The sequence below is a fragment of the Sinohyriopsis cumingii genome, chromosome 15 (genome assembly GCF_028554795.1).
Source record: "Sinohyriopsis cumingii isolate HCF-2022 chromosome 15, ASM2855479v2, whole genome shotgun sequence".
Classification (NCBI taxonomy): domain Eukaryota; kingdom Metazoa; phylum Mollusca; class Bivalvia; order Unionida; family Unionidae; genus Sinohyriopsis; species Sinohyriopsis cumingii.
This window is the reverse complement of record NC_142975.1, coordinates 19,803,005-19,826,245: the sequence shown is the minus strand read 5'-3', so window position 1 is coordinate 19,826,245 and position 23,241 is coordinate 19,803,005. Positions and strand designations below refer to the sequence as shown.

Below are 23,241 nucleotides of genomic sequence, written 5' to 3'. Positions count from 1 at the left end.
AGACCACCATATAATGAAGTCCATCATACTACACTGTACATAATGATATGGAATCCATATTGCTGTCCATGGGAGCCATAGAGACCACCATAAAATGAAGTACATCATACTACACTGTACATAATGATATGGAATCCATAATGCTGTCCATGGGAATCATAGAGACCACCATAAAATGAAGTACATCATACTACACTGTACATAATGATATGGAATCCATATTGCTGTCCATGGGAGTCATAGAGACTGCCATAAAATGAAGTACATCATACTACACTGTACATAATGATATGGAATCCATAATGCTGTCCATGGGAGCCCTAGAGACCACCATATAATGAAGTACATCATACTACACTGTACATAATGATACGGAATCCATAATGCTGTCCATGGGAGCCCTAGAGACCACCATATAATGAAGTACATCATACTACACTGTACATAATGATATGGAATCCATAATGCTGTCCATGGGAGTTATAGAGACCACCATATAATGAAGTACATCATAATCATCTGTACATAATGATATGGAATCCATATTGCTGTCCGTGGGAGCCATAGAGACCACCATATAATGAACTACATCATACTACACTGTACATAATGATATGGAATCCATATTGCTGTCCATGGGAGTTACAGAGACCACCATATAATGAAGTACATCATACTACACTGTACATAATGATATGGAATCCATATTGCTGTCTGTGGGAGCCATAGAGACCACCATATAATGAAGTACATTATACTACACTGTACATAATGATATGGAATCCATATTGCTGTCCATGGGAGTTATAGAGACCACCATATAATGAAGTACATCATACTACACTGTACATAATGATATGGAATCCATATTGCTGTCCATGGGAGTCATAGAGACTGCCATAAAATGAAGTACATCATACTACACTGTACATAATGATATGGAATTCATATTGCTGTCCATGGGAGTCATAGAGACTGCCATAAGATGAAGTCCATCATACTACACTGTACATAATGATATGGAATCCATAATGCTGTCCATGGGAGCCATGGAGACCACCATATAATGAAGTACATTATATATATAGTTTAACTGAAATGGGGTCTGTAACCAAATTAACCTTATAAAAAGGAATGGTGTTATAATCAGGGGCCTTATAGTGGGGTAGTGCTGTGTATTTTACATGTTAAAACAGGATTAATTTGGATCATTTTTTAAAATGCTGTATCCAAATAGTCAGGTTTATGGTTCTTAAGTCAAACAAAACATTTCCAAGAAATGTCTACAATGATTTTTCATCTGTATCCCAATCAACAGCCTCTTTTGTATGACTCCTTTGAAAATGAATCTTTTTATTCCAATAGAATATAAGATAAATGCTATAGTTGTAGTGAGGTCAAAGTTAATTGGTTATTTTCAGGTAAGCCCATGATTTCCAAAGTTAGCTGTTACACTCATTTGTGTTCCACTTGATGGAGTCCTGTAATAATAAATAATGCTGTGTATGTGTCCATCAGTCATTCTTGTTCTCTTGTTCATCAGTCAAGATTTTGGTTTCTGCAAGATAACATTACTGAGTGCAGTTTAATCAAGGTTAGCTTTCCTTTCCAGCATCCTGTGTCATCATTTAGGGACCCTGATTGACAGTCCCCCTAGGTTTTGTTTCTGCAGCTAGACTGTGCCATATTACAAACATAATTATGCATGAAGCTCTGTGCTGATAGGACTGTGTCTTGTGTCAATTTCCAGCACTCCATAATGTCATTTACTGAAGTTATGCCCTCTGAGGACCGACATTGTTGACTTTTTTTTTTTTGCAGCATAACTTGACCAAGTTTTGTTGGGTTTTAACCAAGTTTGGATGGGTTTTAACCACATTTTGTTGGATTTTAACCAAGTTTGGATGGGTTTTAACCATGTTTTGTTGGGTTTTAACCAAGTTTGGATGGGTTTTAACCAAGTTTTTTGGATTTTAACCAAGTTTGGATGGGTTTTAACCAAGTTTTGTTGGATTTTGACCAAGTTTGGATGGGTTTTAACCAAGTTTGGAGGGGTTTTTAACCAAGTACAGATTGGACATAGCATAGGATTATCACTCTTTTTCTTCCAGAGTTGCTGAGCTATGCTGGTAACTGTAAAGACTGGGCATATCAAAGGATTATCAGTCTGTTTGTTCCAGGGTTGATTAGCTATGATGGTGACAGTACACATTTATAAAGGCTCATCACTCTTTATGAGTTGTAAAGAAAGAATATCTGCCAAGTTTATAGTTTCAGTCACATCTGGGATATGTCAATAAAATTGAAAATAATTGGAAAAAAATAAATAAATAATCATACTAATAATAAACTAGGCTGATGACTGAGCAGAATTAAGTTTTTAAAAAAATAGCTATGGAAGTGATCATCACTCTGTATCCTTCTGATTCCTGGGTTATGCTTGGAGTGTGCCATTTTTCAAAGAAAGGGTTCATTACTCTGTAATGTTCAATGCCAGCTGGGCTATGCTTGGAGTGTGCCATTTTTCAAAGAAAGGGGTCATTACTCTGTAATGTTCACTGCCAGTCGAGCAATAATGGTAATAATCTGGAGATTTAAATACTAATATATTATTCTCCATATCCAGTGGTTGCTGAGCTTTTCTATGGTTGCTGAACTTTTGAGTGGTTGTTGAGCTTTCCTGTGGTTGATGAGCTGTACATTAACCAACATAGTTCAGCAACTGTGGAACAAACAGAGTGATAATCCTTTGACATGTCCAATCTGTACTGTCACCATCATAGCTTAGCAACTCTGGAACAAACATAGTGATAATACTTTGATATGTCCAATCTGTACTGTCACTGGCATAGCTCAGCATCTATGGAGCAACCAGAGTGATAATCCTTTCAAATGAACAGTCTGTACAGTTACCAGTATAGCTCAGCAACTCATGAACAAACAGAGTGATAACATTTGATATGTCCAGTCTGCACAGTTACCCACATAGCTCAGCAACTCTGGAACAAACTGAGTGATAATCCTTTAACCCTTTACCTCATGCAAGCGTCTTTGAACGCCTCTACTCCATTCGCATGGAAGTGCCTTTTGATGCCTCTACTCCATTCACATGGAAGCGCCTTTTGATGCCTGCTGTAAACATCAGCCATTTTAAGCTGGTTTTCGTAGCGCCACCTTCGGGGAAAAACCCCTTTTAGATACAACATTAATTTCTGCGAATGACAATTACGTCAGATCACATGGTCACTGTTTATGCTCTGGTCAATATCTGCTATTTAAAGTAACTGGGTCATAATCTCCACTCTCCAAAATGGAGGTCGTGGATTTCATTCAGTATTTACGGAGTTTTCACAATTAGAATCACAACTATGAAAGATTCAATAACTTAGGTAAAGGCTCTGATATTGATGTAGACAGCAATTAGATTTTATAAATTATCAAATTCAGATGACTTAGTGATGTAGATGTAGACGAAAAACTTGTACATTTCGAGTATGAGAAATGGCAGCTACGGTTGGTCACGCGGCCTCACTGACATGACGGTGAACGAGTTCTCTCAAGATTTTAAAGCACTTAAAAAATAATTACACAGCTATAACAATCGGACTTTACTCTTAAATTTGTCCACACATAATAGATGTGTATCAAAAATGTAAAATGGTTAAAATTGCTGTTAAACGTAACATACACTACATTGCTTAACAGTTTACAGGCAGGCCTATGCATATGGAGTCGAATAGGTAACAGGTGTTCTATTTGTAGCGCACTGCACTTTGTAACAATGCTCTATGAGGTAAAGGGTTAAAATATCCAATCTGTACTGTCACCAGAATAGCTCAGCAACTCTGGAATAAACAGTGATTTAAAATAACCAATCTATATTGTTACCAGCATAGCTCAGCAACTCTGGAACAAACAGTGACAATCCTTTAATATGTCACATCTGTACTGTCACCAGCATAGCTCAGCAACTTTTGGATGTACAGCACCATAGGATGTATAGTGTGACAACCATTTACATTTTAAAATATCACTTTGCTTGGCAATCGTTGCATGTAGAGACTGGTGGCCCTTAGATTCTAAAATCTGCTTTGCCATACAATAGTTCAGTTTCCATTGGAAATACAGAGTGGCATCTGTTGAATTCTCAAATGTACACTGTCACCAGTTAAGGTTTGCAACCATTCAAAATGCAGAGGGACTGCATTTTAATTTAGTACTAAGTGTGCTCTAACCAGCCTAAATATAGGCCAGGAACCATGGGATATACAGAGTGATGGCCCTTTAATTCCAGAATTTACACTGACTCCAGTATAGCTCAGTACCCACTTGACCTACCTATTGATGTGTTTTTATTCTCAAATCTTTGTTGTCATAAGTTTAACTCAGTAACTACTTGACCTACCTATTGATGTGTTTTTATTCTCAAATCTTTGTTGTCATCAGTTTAACTCAGTAACCACTGGACCTACCTATTGATGTGTTTTTATTCTCAAATCTTTGTTGTCATCAGTTTAACTCAGTACCCACTTGACCTACCTATTGATGTGTTTTTATTCTCAAATCTTTGTTGTCATCAGTTTAACTCAGTAACCACTTGACCTACCTATTGATGTGTTTTTATTCTCAAATCTTTGTTGTCATAAGTTTAACTCAGTAACCTCTTGACCTACCTATTGATGTGTTTTTATTCTCAAATCTTTGTTGTCATCAGTTTAACTCAGTAACCACTTGACCTACCTATTGATGTGTTTTTATTCTCAAATCTTTGTTGTCATCAGTTTAACTCAGTAACCACTGGACCTACCTATTGATGTGTTTTTATTCTCAAATCTTTGTTGTCATCAGTTTAACTCAGTAACCACTTGACCTTCCTATTGATGTGTTTTTATTCTCAAATCTTTGTTGTCATCAGTTTAACTCAGTAACCACTTGACCTACCTATTGATGTGTTTTTATTCTCAAATCTTTGTTGTCATCAGTTTAACTCAGTAACCACTGGACCTACCTATTGATGTGTTTTTATTCTCAAATCTTTGTTGTCATCAGTTTAACTCAGTAACCACTGGACCTACCTATTGATGTGTTTTTATTCTCAAATCTTTGTTGTCATCAGTTTAACTCAGTAACCACTGGACATAAAAATACTGGCTTTTTAAGAAATAAAATCATCAGTCACAATGAGAGTTCAGCAACCATTGCAGTCAATAAAATCTGAACTACTTTCCTAATAGTTTAGCAATATAGACCATACTTTAGTATGGTTTATTAATTCTCAAATATGCACTTTCTTGTCACCTTAGGGACATAAAAAATATTAGCTCTGCAACTTTGGGACATTGGGATTGGTGATACTTTAATTCTTAGGTTTACACTTTCTTATCACAAGCATTGTTGAGCAACATTAGAAATACAAAGGGATATCCCCCTTAATTCTCCAAGTTTATTATCACCAGGATGTACAAGCTGCTGTTGAAAATACAGTGTGATAGCCCATTAATTCTCAAAGTATACTTTCACAGGATAGACCAGCAGTCATTACATATCATAGTGTAGGCCTATATAATTTTTGAACCCCGTTACTTGTTTAGCTCAGGAACTACTTGCTATATAGAGCGATGTCCCTTTAGTTCTTACTGTCACTAGTTTCACACAGCAATCGTTTGACTTACAATTGATGGTTCATATAAATCTAAAATGTGCACTGTTAAAGCAATTGCTTAGCATTTATTGGACGGAGTGATGACCTTATAATTTGTAAAGCCTGCATTTTCTTGTAACCAGAAAAGCTCTGTTACAGCAACATGCAGTGATTACCTCTTTAAAATTTTAACTAATATTTTGTGTCACAAGCATAGGTCAGCAACCATCGGTGTCATAATTTAAGAGTAAATATCACCAAATAAAGATTAATAAAGAAAGTTTGCATAATACAGTGCAGATCTGTGAAATGATGTTCTAATGCTGATAATTTGAATAAATCAATAATTACAGGAGTATAATATGACTTAGTCCATGTATTCTACCATTATTATGCAGGAGAACTGAAGCTATCAACCAATTAGCCCCATCCAAGATGGAGACAAATGAGAACAAGTATGATCATGGAATGAAGGTATGTATGTATTGATCCTACTTTCTTTAGTTTTAACTTTTAATGTTTTACCGTACCACAGGAAATCACGAGCTATCATCCAATAAGTCCCAGTGAATCCGAGATAAATCAGTTAGTGTATCGGGGAATGGAGGTATGTACAAATGGTGAGCTACAAGAATGGAAAAACATGTACTGTAGATTGTAGAACCATTATTTTGAAAGGAAAATGTTGTTCAACGTTTATTAAGTTGATTGTTATTTCCTTTTTTTAGTTTTGTTTATTTTTCATTTTGTTTATGTCTCCCAAAAAAGATTAAAAATAGAAATGCTGTGGATTATATTTGTTCACACCCCATCAGTAATAATGATGGGATGATATTTAATCTATTATGTCAGTATTATTTTTATAGATATTTTATTTGTGGTGAGATATTTTTCATTTTCAGATATAAATGCATTAATATTAATTAATCAATTGTTTCCAGCTTGATTATATATATATATATATATATATATATATATATACATATATATATATATATATATATATATATATATATATATATATATATATATATATATATATATAAAATGTTGCATCCAATATTTGTATATATACATTACCCTATCATAATACCTCTCTTGCAAATTCAGCTCTCACAAAGTTTTTAGTGAAAGTGGTAATAGTTATCTGCCCACATAGATCACAGTTAGATTGAGTGATCTCTCCTTGATACAAGGATTGGTGCCAAATTTTATAAATAGCTCAGTTACTACTTCCATTTGGGTTGAGTAGCATGCTTTTGATAGACAGAGAGGTCTCACAATCCATATGCTAGCATTTTGCAAGTATTTTCTCTTCCAGCAAGTTGGAGGATTGTTCTGTTCCAGTTGAAGTGTACACCATCTATAATTTCCAACTTTTTTCATTCTTTGATGACATTATTTTCGTTACTTTGCCATCCTCATACACATATGCACCCTTGGCATGTACCTGCAGGGGACACTAGTGCACATCCTCATTGCTAGTGCTGCATGTATTTCAGTATGTGCCAGTTTGGTATGCTATATAGCAAACTCATAACATTGCGGCATAATTTCCACTATTGTAGGTAAATGTTCTATACTAATCTAGCCTTGATGTCCACTTTATCGTTATATATGCAGAACTTTACCTGTATAAGGAATCATTTGGCCTTCCAATAAGAAACATTGTCTTACAAGTTGATATTACAGCATCAACTCTGTAAGAATCAATAGTGATGTTGCAGTGCAGTTTTATATGTAGGTATTGTGTTTGCTATTATGTTGTTCAATTGTGGTAGGCTACATGCAGTTCTGACTTTTCCCTCGCTACCACATCATGATAACCTTTCTTGGCAAAACCATTAGCCCATTTATTGTATGCACTCAATGCCTATAATTTGCCTTTATCTTAAGCCTGCACCCCCACTACTGGACTCTGCCAAATGGCTCTGATCACAAAGGGCCAATACCACAATCAACCCTCAGCCACCAGAGTTTTTCCAGTTTTCTGAACCCACATCATGCAGGCACTCTTGTCTCTCATAGATCAGTCTAAAAAACCTGCATAGTGCTTTAAGGCACTCACTGCAGACAATGCCCGGCTTAGTGCCTAAGCACCCAGAGAGGTCATTTTTCTCTTTGTTCTCAAGCCTCTGCCACTCATAATCAGTCTTTACTTAGTATCTGTTTGGAAGACTCTGTATCTCACCACCAAAGTCAATTGTACATTGTAAAACAAGATGAAAGGTCTTCATCATCTACATTGGAGACAGATCAAGATTAAAGCAAGGCTATTCAGATATTATATTGCACATCAGCTTAATGGGTAAATTTTGGGGACCAAATATCCCCTAACTCATCTCAGTACAATACATTGTAGATCACAACAGGTCACTAACATAGTTGATCTTACCATTTAAACCAAAAGATGGAAGGTCTTTGTTCAGTTTGCCTACTACACCACAGGGCACTCTCAGGGATCATCTATTGTGTATTACTATCCCATCCAACTCATTGTGGTGCATTATCTCAGAAGGCAAGGGGTAATGAAGTCTCCAAACCTTTGCATTCTTCTTTGGGAATTTCTAAGCTGGTGTCTTCAATGACAAAGCCATTGACAAGTTCATCACATTTCAAAAGAACCAACTAATACAAGCATAATGGTCTTTTCATCTCTCAGTTTTCACTGGCATAGGTGCCCACTGAGGTTTGCCGCTGGAGAATCTATTGGCAAAAAAGGGGATCCGTAATCCACCAGATTTTTATCTCACCAGCCCTGGATCTAAAGACCTTGGCAGTGTACTCACTTTCCATAGATTGAAATTGCTTGGATGCATACACTCACCCTCCAACACGTGTTCCAAATGTGATACAGAAAGCAAGAGAATTGTCACCTTATCCAGATTGCTCCAGTCAAGTGGGAAAAATCGTGGTTCATTGACCTCATCAATCTAGCAGTGGAAAATCAACAGGAAATAGCAACCTTCATGGCATGCAATCCATCCCAATTCTGAGTTGTTGAACCTCCAAATTTTGATTGTGTTTAACACATTCTTAAGAACAAACAGTTCTTGCAACAAGTGGTGGAGAAAATTGCTCAAGTGAGATGGCAGTTCACTTTGAAAGTGTATGAGGGAAATAGAGAATTTCTCACAATGCATCGACACCTCATATAGAGACTTTGATGAGAAACAGTTAGCAACAATTACAATTAAAGTCTACCATCTACAACTTCTGCTGGATATATGGGAGGGAAAACTTTTCCTTTTTGAAGCCACTACCTGACGTATGAAGTCTATTCTCGAGTAAGGTCATCTAGAAGCTCTCCCAAATACCTTAGTTGACCAGAGATGGTGTCTTCGGGTTAATGGGATGTAACTCCATATACCTATTACCTCAAATCGTAAGGTATTATGATCCAGTAATGTATCTGAAGAAGAATTCTTTTTTTTTTTACTGTATGCATCTTCAGTAATACCTACCCAGTCATAACACACATACACCCTCCAAGCCCTATACAGTTACATCTATATAGAGAGCATGCCTTCCACTCCAATAGTAAATAAAGTATTTACAGGATTTGGTGCCAGTCCCAGTATCAAGAGGATCTCAACCTAACGGCCCCCCCTCCATGAGCAGATAACATTTAGTTTTTTAAGCTTAAAAGTTTGAGCCTGGGAGGGCTGGATTTGAGAGGTAGTTGTAGTTCTTCTAAGGTATTATGATCAGATAAGGATTATTGAAGAAATGTATTTTACTATAAAAAAATTGGTTTCTCGAAAGTCTATAGTACATGTGCAAGTGTTCCTGCTGCAAACTTCACTGCTTTATTTCAGATTGTATTCAGAAATTTTGCCCTCATTATTAACCTCTATCAGGTTTTTTAAAATGAAGTCATGCATGGGAGAAATTAATGTAACAATCTCTCCTTGTGACCATCACAGAATGTGTGATTTCATTTCATTAGTTTGGATGAGGAAGTCCTTTACACTAATTTCGCCCATTTCTCATGTCATTAAGTGGACAAATTACAGTAAAACCTCTGCTGTAGACCACCTCAGAAATGAAAAAACTCTTGAATGGCAATAACCTTTTCCATTATCTTTTACTTTAGACAAGGTTAAACTTACCTTTTGAATTGCTGAATTTATCTCTAGACTGATCAATGGTCTTAGTTGGGAGGTTTAGCTGTGATAAAATGGGACTACAAATCAGAGCCTGGCATATGACACTTTGGGTTACTATTTTGTCTGTAGTGTTTTTACTATCTTAATTTTTATACAACGTATCTCAGTAGAAGTCACAATTATTTGTCTGCTTATGTTGTACAGAGAACATGGTATTCATACTAAAATTATGGCAAAATTCAGTGCTTAAAAACTGACTGAAAACTAATTACCATTTATGTAAATACTTTGTTTTGTATGAAAAAATATGAAGATATTTCAGAAAATTACAATGTCCTTTCTTGAAATTTTAATTGGCATGTTCTTGTAAAGGATTTCTGACGCTTGATTGTATTGAACTGACATTTTCATGCTGATATAGTTGACTTATCAACAACCATAAGTCAGTTGCTGCTTGTCAGTGATTGTGGTGGATTACTTTAAATTAGATTGCAAGCCACCTATTAAATTGTATTATGCCATTCTATTGCTTGCTTGGACTATACTCTGACACCTGTGTACATTTCCATATATAACATGTATGAATTTACCTTCTCATAATCTTTCATATTTTTATCCTATTGTCCTTTTCATTGGTCCATACTTGGTTTTTTATATAATCTCTTTCACGAGGTGTGCTTTTTTGTGATGTTTGTTTTTTTAGACTGCAGTTGGCCAGTTAAATTACAGTTTTAATGTCAATTTGTAATGAATGCCTACAAACCTTCACAAGGGATGTGCTGTTATTATGATTATCCTTTGTTGAAATAAAATGGAAATTTCCTCATTTTCAGTTCATTGGGATGTTATTTATGTCAAAACAATGTACATAAGTAAAACAGTAGACTCTGATGCTAATTTAATTGGCTTACTTACTTGAAATGTACACAGGAATTACCTGTCTATTTATAGTAATAATAAGCAACATCAGTATCAACCAATGAAAATTGGTATAATTTAGAGCTTGTCAGTTTGCTCATTGTCACTAGGTAATAGAAAAACCTAAAGGTCTTCAAGAGTTAAGTATAAAGCTTGATATCTATTAGTTCAGATGGAAACCAGCTCTAACGTTATGAGTATATTTTTATTTAAGTTTGATGAAATTTTAGTTAGTCATTAGTAATACTGTTGAAGTATTATGTGACTTTTTTATTATAGGAATTTTAAAATTTTAAGAAGTTATGTTACTGTTTGTTAGAAGCATGGCTGATATGTCACATGTATATGCTGTGACCCATTTTTGAGGAAGGGAGCCAGTTACAGTAGACTGGGCCTTTGAGTATACTTGTCCTTATGTTGACCTTTGAGTATACCGGGTACTTGTCTTTTTGTTAACCATTGAGTATACTTGTCTTTTTTTGTTGACCATGGATTATACATGTTTTGATGTTGACCTTTGATTATACTTGTCTTTTTATGTTGACCTTTGATTATACTTGTCTTTATGTTGACCTTTGATTATACTTGTCTTTATGTTGACCTTTGATTATTATGGACTAAGGTCAATAAGAAAGTATTTAAGATTAAGGTCAATAATAAAGTATTATGGACTAAGGTCAATAAGAAAGTATTTAAGATTAAGGTCAGTAATACAGTATTTAGATTAAGGTCAGTGATACAGTATTTAGATTAAGGTCAGTAATACAGTATTTAGATTAAGGTCAGTGATACAGTATTTAGATTAAGGTCAGTGATACAGTATTTAGATTAAGGTCATTGATACAGTATTTAGATTAAGGTCATTGATACAGTATTTAGATTAAGGTCATTGATACAGTATTAAGATTAAGGTCAGTAATACAGTATTTAGATTAAGGTCAATAATGAAGTATTTAAGATTAAGGTCAGTGATACAGTATTTAGATTAAGGTCATTGATACAGTATTTAGATGAAGGTCAGTGATACAGTATTTAGATTAAGGTCATTGATACAGTATTAAGATTAAGGTCAGTGATACAGTATTTAGATTAAGGTCATTGATACAGTATTTAGATTAAGGTCAGTGATACAGTATTTAGATTAAGGTCAGTGATACAGTATTTAGATTAAGTTAAGTGATACCATATTTAGATTAAGGTCAGTAATAAAGTATTTTAGTTTAAGGTGAGTATTAGTAGACATCCATTTTATTGTGAAATGCAGACACACACACACATGGATAAATGGGTGGATGGACTACTAGACAGACAAAAAGGATTCACACTGTCATTTATAACATTTGATTTGTAGAACCCTGACATCAGGAACATTGAGGTTTGTTTACATATTATGCCAGTCTGAATTACAATTGTTATGACTCTATGGTCTTAAACCATGTAACAGAAAAGAAGCAAAATGAACAAGTTTAGTAAAATCAACAAATAATTAATTTCCCTAGAATCCAAAAAGGAAAATTCAAAAGATACTTTCAGTTTTGTGAATTAAATCCCAGATAATCCAAAATGTTCTATCACAAGTCCAAAAGTTCAGAATGTACTGAATGGATTCCAGTAATCTTGAATTTCCTGATGTACCAAGAGTTTCCGGTGTCTTGATGTACCACAGTGGTTTTTTCCAGAATTTTTTTTGATGTGTTCACAATATCCCCATAGTAGTGTTTTCGTCCAAAAAGTCAATGAATACTTTATATTTCATCTGAAAAATTTAAATAAATAATTCCTCTCAAATTATATCTGCACACAACTGCAAACTCATCAATTCCCACAGACTGATATTAAACAGGAATGAATAATTGTTTACTAAATCCTTTATATACATATTTTACTTGACCTATATTGCAGTAGAGTGTTTTAGAAAATCCAATCATCTTAATGGAAATGTACACAAAACTGTAAACAAATTTGCTTCCAGAACCTTTTAAGCAAGATTTAGACCTTGAACTCGGATTGTAGTAAATATCTTGTTTACTTCTTAAAATCATGACAAAAATCAGGTATGCATAAACTCTACATTCACAACCATCAGTCACATAGGAAAATTCAGGTACACAATATAAATATAAAAATTAAATATACAACACATAATGTTTACTTTTACTTAAATATGAAAACAATTCAAAAATGATTTCTCAAAACAGCTTAATAAGAAGTTTTAACCAAATATTATGGTGATTATCTAGTAGCTAGGATCTACCCAGATTTTTGTTTATTACTAAATGTATCATAATTTTGCAGCTATGGCCATTCTATTTCCATCTTTATATTGCATTATCTGGAGAGGGTCTTAAAAAAAGGTCATGATAATTTTATACATAAAAAATTGCAATGCAGTGGTTTTGAGAACTTTACATTTTTGCTCAGAACAACTGCTTGTTCTTTTTTGAGTTTAAACAACAGCCTTTTACTAAAATATTATGATTTTGAAAAAAGATGGGTCATAGTTGTATGTACATGTACCATATTCATCCATTTATAATTGATTTGTTTTAACATTTATTTTTGTATAATATACTGTGGTAGGGTATTATAAAATAGAAGTCTGCACAAACCAGTTTTACATTAGCACTTTCTTCATTTATCACTGATCCTCTCATTACACGTATATACCTAAGTTTCCCCCTCCTACCCCATAATTGTCCCCCTCCTCTCCCAAGCTCTACAACCTGGTGATGGATCCAGATTCCAAAACTTTTGTGCACATCTGTGTAACACCACCAGCCATGCTGGTATCTCAGTGTTTGAAGCTTCTGTCTTGAAAAATATTTTGGAGTAGTTGCATGACAGTACATAAATATGGGTGCATACATGTTTAATGGGACAGTACATAAATATGAGTGCATACATGTTTAATGGGACAGTACATAAATATGAGTGCATACATGTTTAATGGGACAGTACATAAATATGAGTGCATACATGTTTAATGGGACAGTACATAAATATGAGTGCATACATGTTTAATGGGACAGTACATAAATATGAGTGCATACATGTTTAATGGGACAGTACATAAATATGAGTGCATACATGTTTAATGGGACAGTATATAAATATGAGTGCATACATGTTTAATGGGACAGTACATAAATATGGGTGCATACATGTCTAATGGGACAGTACATAAATATGGGTGCATACATGTCTAATGGGACAGTACATAAATATGAGTGCATACATGTCTAAATGGGATTGATAACATTGCCCCACATTTGCTTCAAAAAGTGGGGGAATAAATGAGAACACTCAGAAGTTTATAACATTCATCATGTTTCAGGTCCATCTGATGAAAGATGATAATTGTTTAATGATAGTCTGGCACATGCTTTCATTTGATGTCATTGTTTTCAATACTTTTTACTGTAATTTAACAAAACAAAACCAGTCTAGAACTTTAATTTTCCTTTGTTTGAAGTTACTCTCACCATTATATTAATGGGGGGGTGATATTTGTACCATCTTACAATTTTGTACGCATTGTTGGAGTACTTTCATGCATTTGCTTATCATTTATAAACACATGTTTTAAATAATCATTCTCTGTGAAAATAAAAGAAATATATGGAAACCCAATGTGACCAAAGGTAAATTTAGGAGATGGAAAATTCAAGATGATTCAGTTTCAGTGCCACTTAAATGTGAGTCAATAAAGACCACAATATTTACCTCAATAAGCATTCATACACACACACACACACACACACACACATATATATATAAGCAAGTGTTTGAAACTGAATAGTTTCTTATGACTGATGGGGACATTGAAAGGTTTTATAAAGTTGAGCCCTTGGTCAATGGAATCAGTAAAGTGCAAGATATTTAAATACACTGGAAATTTTTAAAATACAGAAAAAACACATGTTTCATTTATGCTGGAAACATAGTTTTGGTAAGTTTTTGAACTTCAGATAGCTTAAAAGGCATTTCAGAATGGAGCTTAATGAATCTTTGATGATGCTTTGTTGGACTTTTATGACTTGAATATGGTTTATAAATTCAAAAACAGTAGAGTTTATGATAATTTATATGTTAATTTATATATAATTAAACAGTTATTCATGATGTCAGTGCTGCTTTGTAAAAATATTTTGTTATCTTTTTTCATATTTCAGAAATTATTATATATAATGTTGTATGGTTTGGCAATGGCCTTGTGTGCTGTGTGTAGTGTGTGCATCTTGTACTGGTTTTGGTTGGTTGAATGTTCCTTCAAAGTCTCTGCCATGCTGTCAACTCCATGGTATTAATAATAGCTTTTGTTTCTAATAATAAAGCATTTGCTATCTCTGGTTCTTCTGGCATTTTGACCATGAAAGACCTGCCAGGATATGCAGTTTGATAAAAGTCAAATTCTAATCCTGAGAGGAGCTGATTGAATTAATTGTCTCCCTTGGTATAGTTTGATAGCTTCTAAGTATCTTTAACAATATAGAATCATTTCAGTGGAAAATGGTGATTACTGAAATATATTTCTCAATACACTGTATGAACTTATTCAGTTCTCATGTAAGAGATAAAGATTTTGATCATCAGAATGAAACATGGTCATGAATTTCTCACAAGTTAAATTCATTCCTATGATCGTGTTCATTGTGGTATTACCTAGACTTTCAAACCATCTGTATTCTCAGTATTCCTGTTATAATCAATTAACAGTATACAATTATTTATTAGCTTTGTCTGTGCATGTGCTCACTTGTTTGATTACATTGTTTTAAAAGTGAGCTGATGTTAGTAGCTAAGAAAGTTACAAGTGTGTGAAATACGTATAACATGTTATATTAGGATTGGTGTAATATGACACATTCATTCTGACAATTGTTTTGGCAGGGTTTCTGGGCAGCTATCTCACCATTTAATTTCACAGCTATTGGTGGTAATTTATGCACAGCGCCAGCTCTGATGGTAAGTTTGTTTACATGCATATGATTGATTGAATTTTATTCAAGCTTGCATTTATCTGATAGTGATATGCACCTATCACTTTTCAGGAGCTAGTGGTTGTGTTGTAGTTTTTTGCCTTGGAATGAAATTTGTCCATTGACGCTTATGTCATAGTGTTTATTCTGTGTTACCAAATATAGTTTGTATTACTAACAAAAGTAACAAACTTTATGGTCTTAGTAATATTAGTAAGAAAGTTCATATTCACTGGCAGACTGCTTCGGTGGCCTAGTGGTTAGAGCTTCTTCTCCAGGTGCGGGAGGTCATGGGTTCAAACCCTGGCCAAGTCATACCAAAGACTTCTAAAAATGGTACTAACAGCTGAGTTGCTAGGCTCTCAGCATTAAGAGGTTAGTGTTAGGACTGGTTGACCTGGGGTCAGGATAATTTGACTGGGTGGAACATCATGCTACATGACTGTGGCATGATGCCGCATTGCTAGACATTACTTTAAACTGCCACACTGCAGACATCATAGCAATATGACTGGAAAATTGTTAATGCTACATTAAAAATCTAAATCACAAACACACACACACATTTTCACTGGCCTTTCATGTCAGTTTTATGTGAAGGGAGACAATTCAGATTTTGTTAAATAATTACACTGGAGATTGGATATCTCATTTGGATACTTTTTCACTGGTGGTAATAACTTTAAACAAATTTGAAAATACTTTTCAGAGGTAATCACATGATATTATTTCTATGTTAACATAATTTCTTAAGTGATATATAAAGAAAAACAAAATTTAGAAAAATATTAAGATTATTTGGCAAAAGTGACCATGAATGGGAATATCTCTGGAATTATGTTGTTCCATCTGATCTGATATAAATTAGTAGCACTTCAACTTTCGAAGCCACCAGAAATCTAAATACTTTGGGTGTAAGTTCTATTACATCTGGTTCATTTTGTTAATTCAGTCAAAACTTTTGGTATGAATTAAAATTTTTATGGGTATAAATGTTTGTCTTTCTGCAAACAATTAAATTTTCATCTGTACTTAAATGTATGGGTTGTTAAATTTAGGGCCCTATTATTTCCACACTAGGTTCGCTGTTTGTAATGGCTTTAAAATCTGTAACTTGTAACATCCATGAAATTAGGATAATTGGGGTACCAAGAAATGTTGTGACTTAAAGTTTTCAGTAATGTGGTGAGTTTATTATTTTGCCTGCCTTGAGAATCAACATAGTGTCATGATGTCTGTGTTGAGTTCATTATTTTGCCTGCCTTGAGAACCAACGTAGTGTCATGATGTCCGTGTTGAGTTTATTATTTTGCCTGCCTTGAGAATCAACATAGTGTCATGATGTCTGTGTTGAGTTTATTATTTTGCCTGCCTTGAGAACCAACAGTGTCATGATGTCCATGTTGAATTTATTACTTTGCCTGCCTTGAGAATCAACATAGTGTCATGATGTCTGTGTTGAGTTTGTTATTTTGCCTGCCTTGAGAACCAACATAGTGTCATGATGTCTGTGTTGAGTTTATTATTTTGCCTGCCTTGAGAACACTGGACAACAAATTTTTACAAAAGTCATGTTACTGAAATAAAATTAGTCAATTCTTATCAATTTTTATGTGCTGAACACGAATATGACAGTCAAATTGCAAAATTGGCTCTAGTTTTTTTGTAATCTGCAAGAAATTAATGTTTACATAACGAAATGCATTCCAATAGTAAAAGGTCAACTGTAATAGCCTACCTATAAAAAATCAAGTCATTGACTACATCTTAGATTTCTTCGCCTGTCTCTTGTACAGCTGTTCGGGAGCATCTCTGAGGAGTGTCCAGCAGTAGTCAGCCAGCATTGTAGTGGACCATTTTCCCTGGTATCTTTGTTCCATTGTTGCGATATCTTGATGAAAACGTTCGCCGTGTTCATCACTAACAATACCACAGTTGCTAGGAAAGAAATCCAAATGGGAATGAAGGAAGTGAATCTTTAGAGACATATTGCAGCCAAGTTTCTTATACTTCATCAACATGTCTTCTACTAGTTCCTTATAGTTTTCTGCCCTAACATTTCCGAGGAAGTTTGTAGAAACTAGGCGAAAAGCATTCCATGCTTGTTTCGCGTCACCTTCCAGCAAGTTGTTGAACCGGTCATCTTTGAAAAGCTCTCGAATCTGAGGACCCACAAAAACTCCCTCTTTAATCTTTGCTTCGCTGAGTCGAGGGAATTTTTCATGCAGGTATCGGAATGCTGGCAAAGTCCGGTCAATGGCTTTCACGAAGTTCTTCATCAAACCTAGTTTGATGTGAAGGGGTGGTAGCAAGATTTTCTGAGCCTCAACCAGAGCTGGGTGTTGGATATTCTTCTCTCCAATGGCTACATTCTGCCTGTGAGTCCATTCCTTCCTCATGTAGTGCATTTCCCTTGCTCGGCTATCCCACTCGCATAAGAAACACATGTATTTTGTATATCCTTGCTGCAGTCCCATTAAAAGGGCAACTACCTTCAAATCACCACAGAGGTGCCAGCTGTACTTGTTATACTCAATGGAATTCAGTAGCTGCCTTAAGTTATCGTATGTCTCTTTCATGTGGACAGCATACGCTACTGGAATAGATGGAAGAATGTTTCCATTGTGCAAAAGCACAGCCTTGAGACTCAGTTTCGAAGAGTCCACAAATAGTCTCCATTCTTGTGGGTCATGAGTGATTTTTAAAGCATTCATGAGGCCCTCAATATCGGAACAGAATATCAGATTACTTTCCTTTCTGAAGAAAGGCTCCAATTGCTGGTGGCGCTTTCGATATGCAGTAATTGTGACATCTTCTTCTAGAAGATTCCATTGTTGGAGTCTTGATCCTAGCAATTCTGCCTTGTTCTTTGATAAGTCCAAATCACGAATCAGGTCATTTAGTTCTTCCTGTGTTATTCTGTGTGGGGTTGATGATGCACCACAGTGAAAATCTGGATCACTGCATGCTGATGGACCAGGAGAAGAACAGGTCGACTCACCTTTGTCTTCGTCAGATGAATCAAGAGAATATTCTGCTGGAGGTTCTGGAATAGGAAGTCCCTCACCATGTGGAACTGGTCTCAATGCAGACGGAATGTTTGGGTAGACTATTCTCGACTTCTTTCGCTTCGTTATTCCGCCGGAAAGAGGAGGAACCAAGCAGAAGTAACAGTCATTTAGGTGGTTGCTTGGCTCTCTCCACACCATTGGGACTGCAAACGGCATTGATGACCTTTTGCAATTCAACCACTGTGAAAGCTGTGTTGTACATGTAGCACAGCATATATGCGGAGCCCAAGGCTTGTCTTGGTCACCAACCTTGCATCCGAAGTAAAGATGATATGCCTTCTTCACTTGAGAATTGATACTTTTCTTCTGGTTGGCAAATGTCACTTCCCCACAAATATAGCAAAAATTGTCCGCGGTATTAACACACTTTCGAGGCATTACTGTTCTTTATTGTACGTAAATGGATAAAATAATAAGTTTTATGTAACAGTAGCTTGAACTGTCTCGCACAACGTCTAAAATATTTTAAATGCTGAACCTATCTGATTGGGCTTTATATAGTACACTGCTTACGTCAGCTTCAGCAGCCGCCTGGCATTAGTATAATAGGCCTACACATGTATAGTACACTGCTGACGTCAACTTACTTCAGCAGCCGCATGGCATTAGTATTGCATTGCATCAGAAAATGATGCAATCAACTGTGGATGATGTGAGCATGATGGTATTATGCAATGTTACATCATTATTCCGGATGTTGCTGCAGTCCTACTGGAGAAATTTACACAGTGAAACATAGAAAATGAGGTATATGAATATCTTCAAAACGAGAGCCAATACAAATTTTTCACGGTTATATTCGTGTTCGGCACACCAAAATACTACAGATTAGGGCCTTTTCAAGTCAGTAATGATTTCACTGTTGAATCAACATAGTGTCATGATGTCCGTAGCCTGCACATGTATCCAACCCTCCATAGGATGAACCATGCCTTGCCCTAAATCTTGTTGTTTGCCATGGCCCTGCTTGCAGGTTGCTCTGTCTTAAATCTTGTCAGGTTTAGTACATGGCATATGATACTATTTGTAAGAGTTATTTAGGTATAAACTTGGCATCATTTACCAATACTTTGAATTTGCAATGTTAATATTACCATAAATGCACGTGTCCAGTAAAGTGCATAAAATAGTGACCTCTTTCATAAAGAGGATACAATTTGAAGAGACCTTACTACATTTTAAATCCATTGACAAGTATTCCAGAACCAGTCACATCAAGGGATATTGATGCAACACGGTAATGATATTTTTAAGCAAACAGCACCTTACCCTCTCTAGTGATCTAGCAACAATGTTTAGTGCTATTTAGAGGCAGTCAGCATGCTACCTTATCTAGTCATCTGGGGACAACATTGTAGTGCTGTTTGTAAGCAGCCAACACCATTCCCTGACTAATGATCTGGGAACAACATTGTAGTTCAGTTTATAAGCAGCCAACATCCTTCCCTGACTAATGCTCTGGGGGAAAAACATTGTAGTGCTGTTTGTAAGCAGCCAACACCCTTCCCTGACTAATGATCTGGGGACAACATTGTAGTTCTGTTTATAAGCAGCCAATACCCTTCCCTGACTAATGATCTGGGCACAACACTGTAGTTCTGTTTATAAGCAGCCAACACACTTCCCTGAGTAATGATCTCAGGACAACGTTGTAGTGCTGTTTGTAAGCAGTGTTTGTAAAACCAACTCCCTTCCCAGACTAATGAACTGGTGGACAACATTGTAGTGCTATTTGTAAGCAGCCATCACCCTTCCCTGACTAATGATGTGGGGGACAACAATGTAGTCCTTTTTGTAAGCAGTCAACACCCTTCCCTGACTAATGCTCTGGAGGACAACATTGTAGTGCTGTTTATAAGCAGCCAACACCATTCCCTGACTAATGCTCTGGAGGACAACATTGTAGTGCTGTTTATAAGCAGCCAACACCCTTCCCCGACTAATGATCTGGGGGACAACATTGTAGTGATGTTTATTAGCAGCCAACACCATTCCCTGACTAATGATCTGGGAGTCAACATTGTAGTGCTGTTTGTAAGCAGTCAACACCCTTCCCTGACTAATGCTGTGGAGGACAACATTGTAGTGCTCTTTATAAGCAGTCAACACCCTTCCCTGACTAATGATCTGGAGCTCAACATTGTAGTGCCGTTTGTAAGCAGTCAACACCCTTCCCTGACTATTGATCTGGGGTTCAACATTGTAGTGCTGTTTGTAAGCAGTCAACACCCTTCCCTGACTAATGATCTGGAGCTCAACATTGTAGTGCTGTTTATAAGCAGTCGAAACCCTTCCCTGACTAATGATCTGGGGTTCAACATTGTAGTGCTGTTTGTAAGCAGTCAACACCCTTCCCTGACTAATGCTCTGGAGGACAACATTGTAGTGCTGTTTATAAGCAGCCAACACCATTCCCTGACTAATGCTCTGGAGGACAACATTATAGTGCTGTTTATAAGCAGCCAACACCCTTCCCTGACTAATGCTCTGGGGGACAACATTGTAGTGCTGTTTATAAGCAGCCAACACCATTCCCTGACTTATGATCTGGGGACAACATTGTAGTGCTGTTTGTAAGCAGCCATCACCCTTCCCTGACTAATGATCTGGGGGTCAACATTATAGTGCTGTTTGTAAGCAGTCAACACCCCTCCCTGAATAATGATCTGGGGGTCAACATTGTAGTGCTGTTTGTAAGCAGTCAACACCCTTCCCTGACTAATGATCTGGGGTCAACATTGTACTGCTGTTTGTAAGCAGCCAATGCCCTTCCTTGACTAATGATCTGGGGACAATATTGTTTGTAGGAAAGACACATTGTTCCGCAGAACCCTTGCTTATTTCCAGTACAAATGGCAATCCCAAAAGCATGTTTATACTGTTTGTGGGACAGCTTTATTGGATGTATCTTGTACATTTGTGTCACTAAAATAATCTGCATTTTATTTTTGCTGTAAAATAACAATGAACAATTATCAAAAAGATATCCATTATAACAGTTATTTTATTTTTAAATAATTTTTTTGGTTGTATTTCTTATTGTCTCTCCTGCCTTTAATTTAAAGCTTTTTTGGTTGTTCTAGGGTTTAACACCATTTTTCAGCACAAGATAGGCTATACATGGCAGCCAGTATAACTGGTGGAGGAAGAACCCTGGAAAACCCAGGGAAGAACCACCGACCCACGAGAAGCTACTGGCAGGCTTTCCCATGTACTTAATTTAAAACAGAGGTGAAGTAAAAAAAAAAGATAGTGTTCATCATCATCATCAGTGTCAATATTTTTCTTAAGATTGTATATTTTTCATACTCTGGCAAGGGAAGTTTGATGGTTACAGTTTAGTGTAATCTGTCTGGGCAATTGTGAAGACAGGCATCAATTTTGTTTTCTGCATGATAACTTAAGTTCTAGGGAACAGATTTCAGTGCAATTTGGTACATGTGATTCCAAAGGCCCTGCCTCCTATCCAAAACAAAAACATTATATTTGGGTCATTTGCTCCAAGGTTGAGGTCATTGTTGCTAAATACTGACTTTGCCATTTAATTTCCAGATGATGACTTAGATAATGGATTTTGTTTTGTTTTTGTTGGTTTCATGGCACTTGTAAAACATCATTGGCTATATCATTCCTTGGAAATGGGATCAAAGTGCCTTTCCTAAGGACACACCAAGACAGATCTGGGCTTGGCTGGACAAGTGCTCAACCTGTAATCCTTGGATTAAAAGTCCAGGGCTCTACCAACTGAGCTACCCCAACTCCCTCTAGATAATGGAATTCAGAAAATTTAAGTATATTTGTTTCCCTTATTGTCAAGAAGATTTCTATTTCTTTGCCATCCAGTAGGGCAAGGTGAATAATTAAAAATCAATATTGACTTTGAATTTCATTATGGGCAATAATTTGTCACAGAATTACATACATGTCAGTAACCTTGTCTTTAAAACCTATAAAGTACACTCAAGTACATCATGTCTTTTAAGTACACTCAAGTACGTCTTGTCTTTTTCCATAAAGTACACTCAAAAACATCTTGTCTTTTAAATCCATAAAGTACACTCAAGTACATATTTTCTGTTAATTCCATGAAGTACACTCAAGTACATCTTGTCTTTAAGTACACTCAAGTACATCTTGTCATTTTCCATAAAGTACACTCAAGTACATAATTTTCTATTAATTTCATGAAGTACACTCAAGTACATCTTGTCCTTTCAGTCCATGAAGTACACTCAAGTACATCTTATTTTTAAAATCGATAAAGTACACTGAAGTACACCTTGTCTTTTAAATCCATAAAGTGCACTCAAGTACATCTTGTCTTATCTTATCTTTTAAATCCATAAAGTACACAAGTACATCTTGTCTTTTTTGTATCTGTTACTAAGGTGGTGCTCTACAGTTTTGTATTTTGCATATAGTTTGAATTTTAAAGAAAACGAATTTCCCTGGCTGTCCTCACTGGTTATACTGGCTATTTAAAAAAGACCTTGTATATCTTAGGTGTAGTTCAAAGAACCTTT

The 23,241-nt window shown here is 35.8% G+C and overlaps 1 protein-coding gene across 1 annotated transcript in view; it reads left to right on the top strand.

The window, feature by feature from the left end:
* Nucleotides 1-23,241, top strand: part of LOC149781378 (delta-1-pyrroline-5-carboxylate dehydrogenase, mitochondrial-like) — a 91,439-nt gene that overhangs the window by 28,116 nt on the left and 40,082 nt on the right. Inside the window, exons 6-7 of the mRNA XM_089935465.1 lie at nt 6,177-6,248; nt 15,559-15,633. Coding sequence (XP_089791591.1) covers nt 6,177-6,248; nt 15,559-15,633 — 147 coding nt within the window. The remainder of the gene's footprint in view (nt 1-6,176; nt 6,249-15,558; nt 15,634-23,241) is intronic.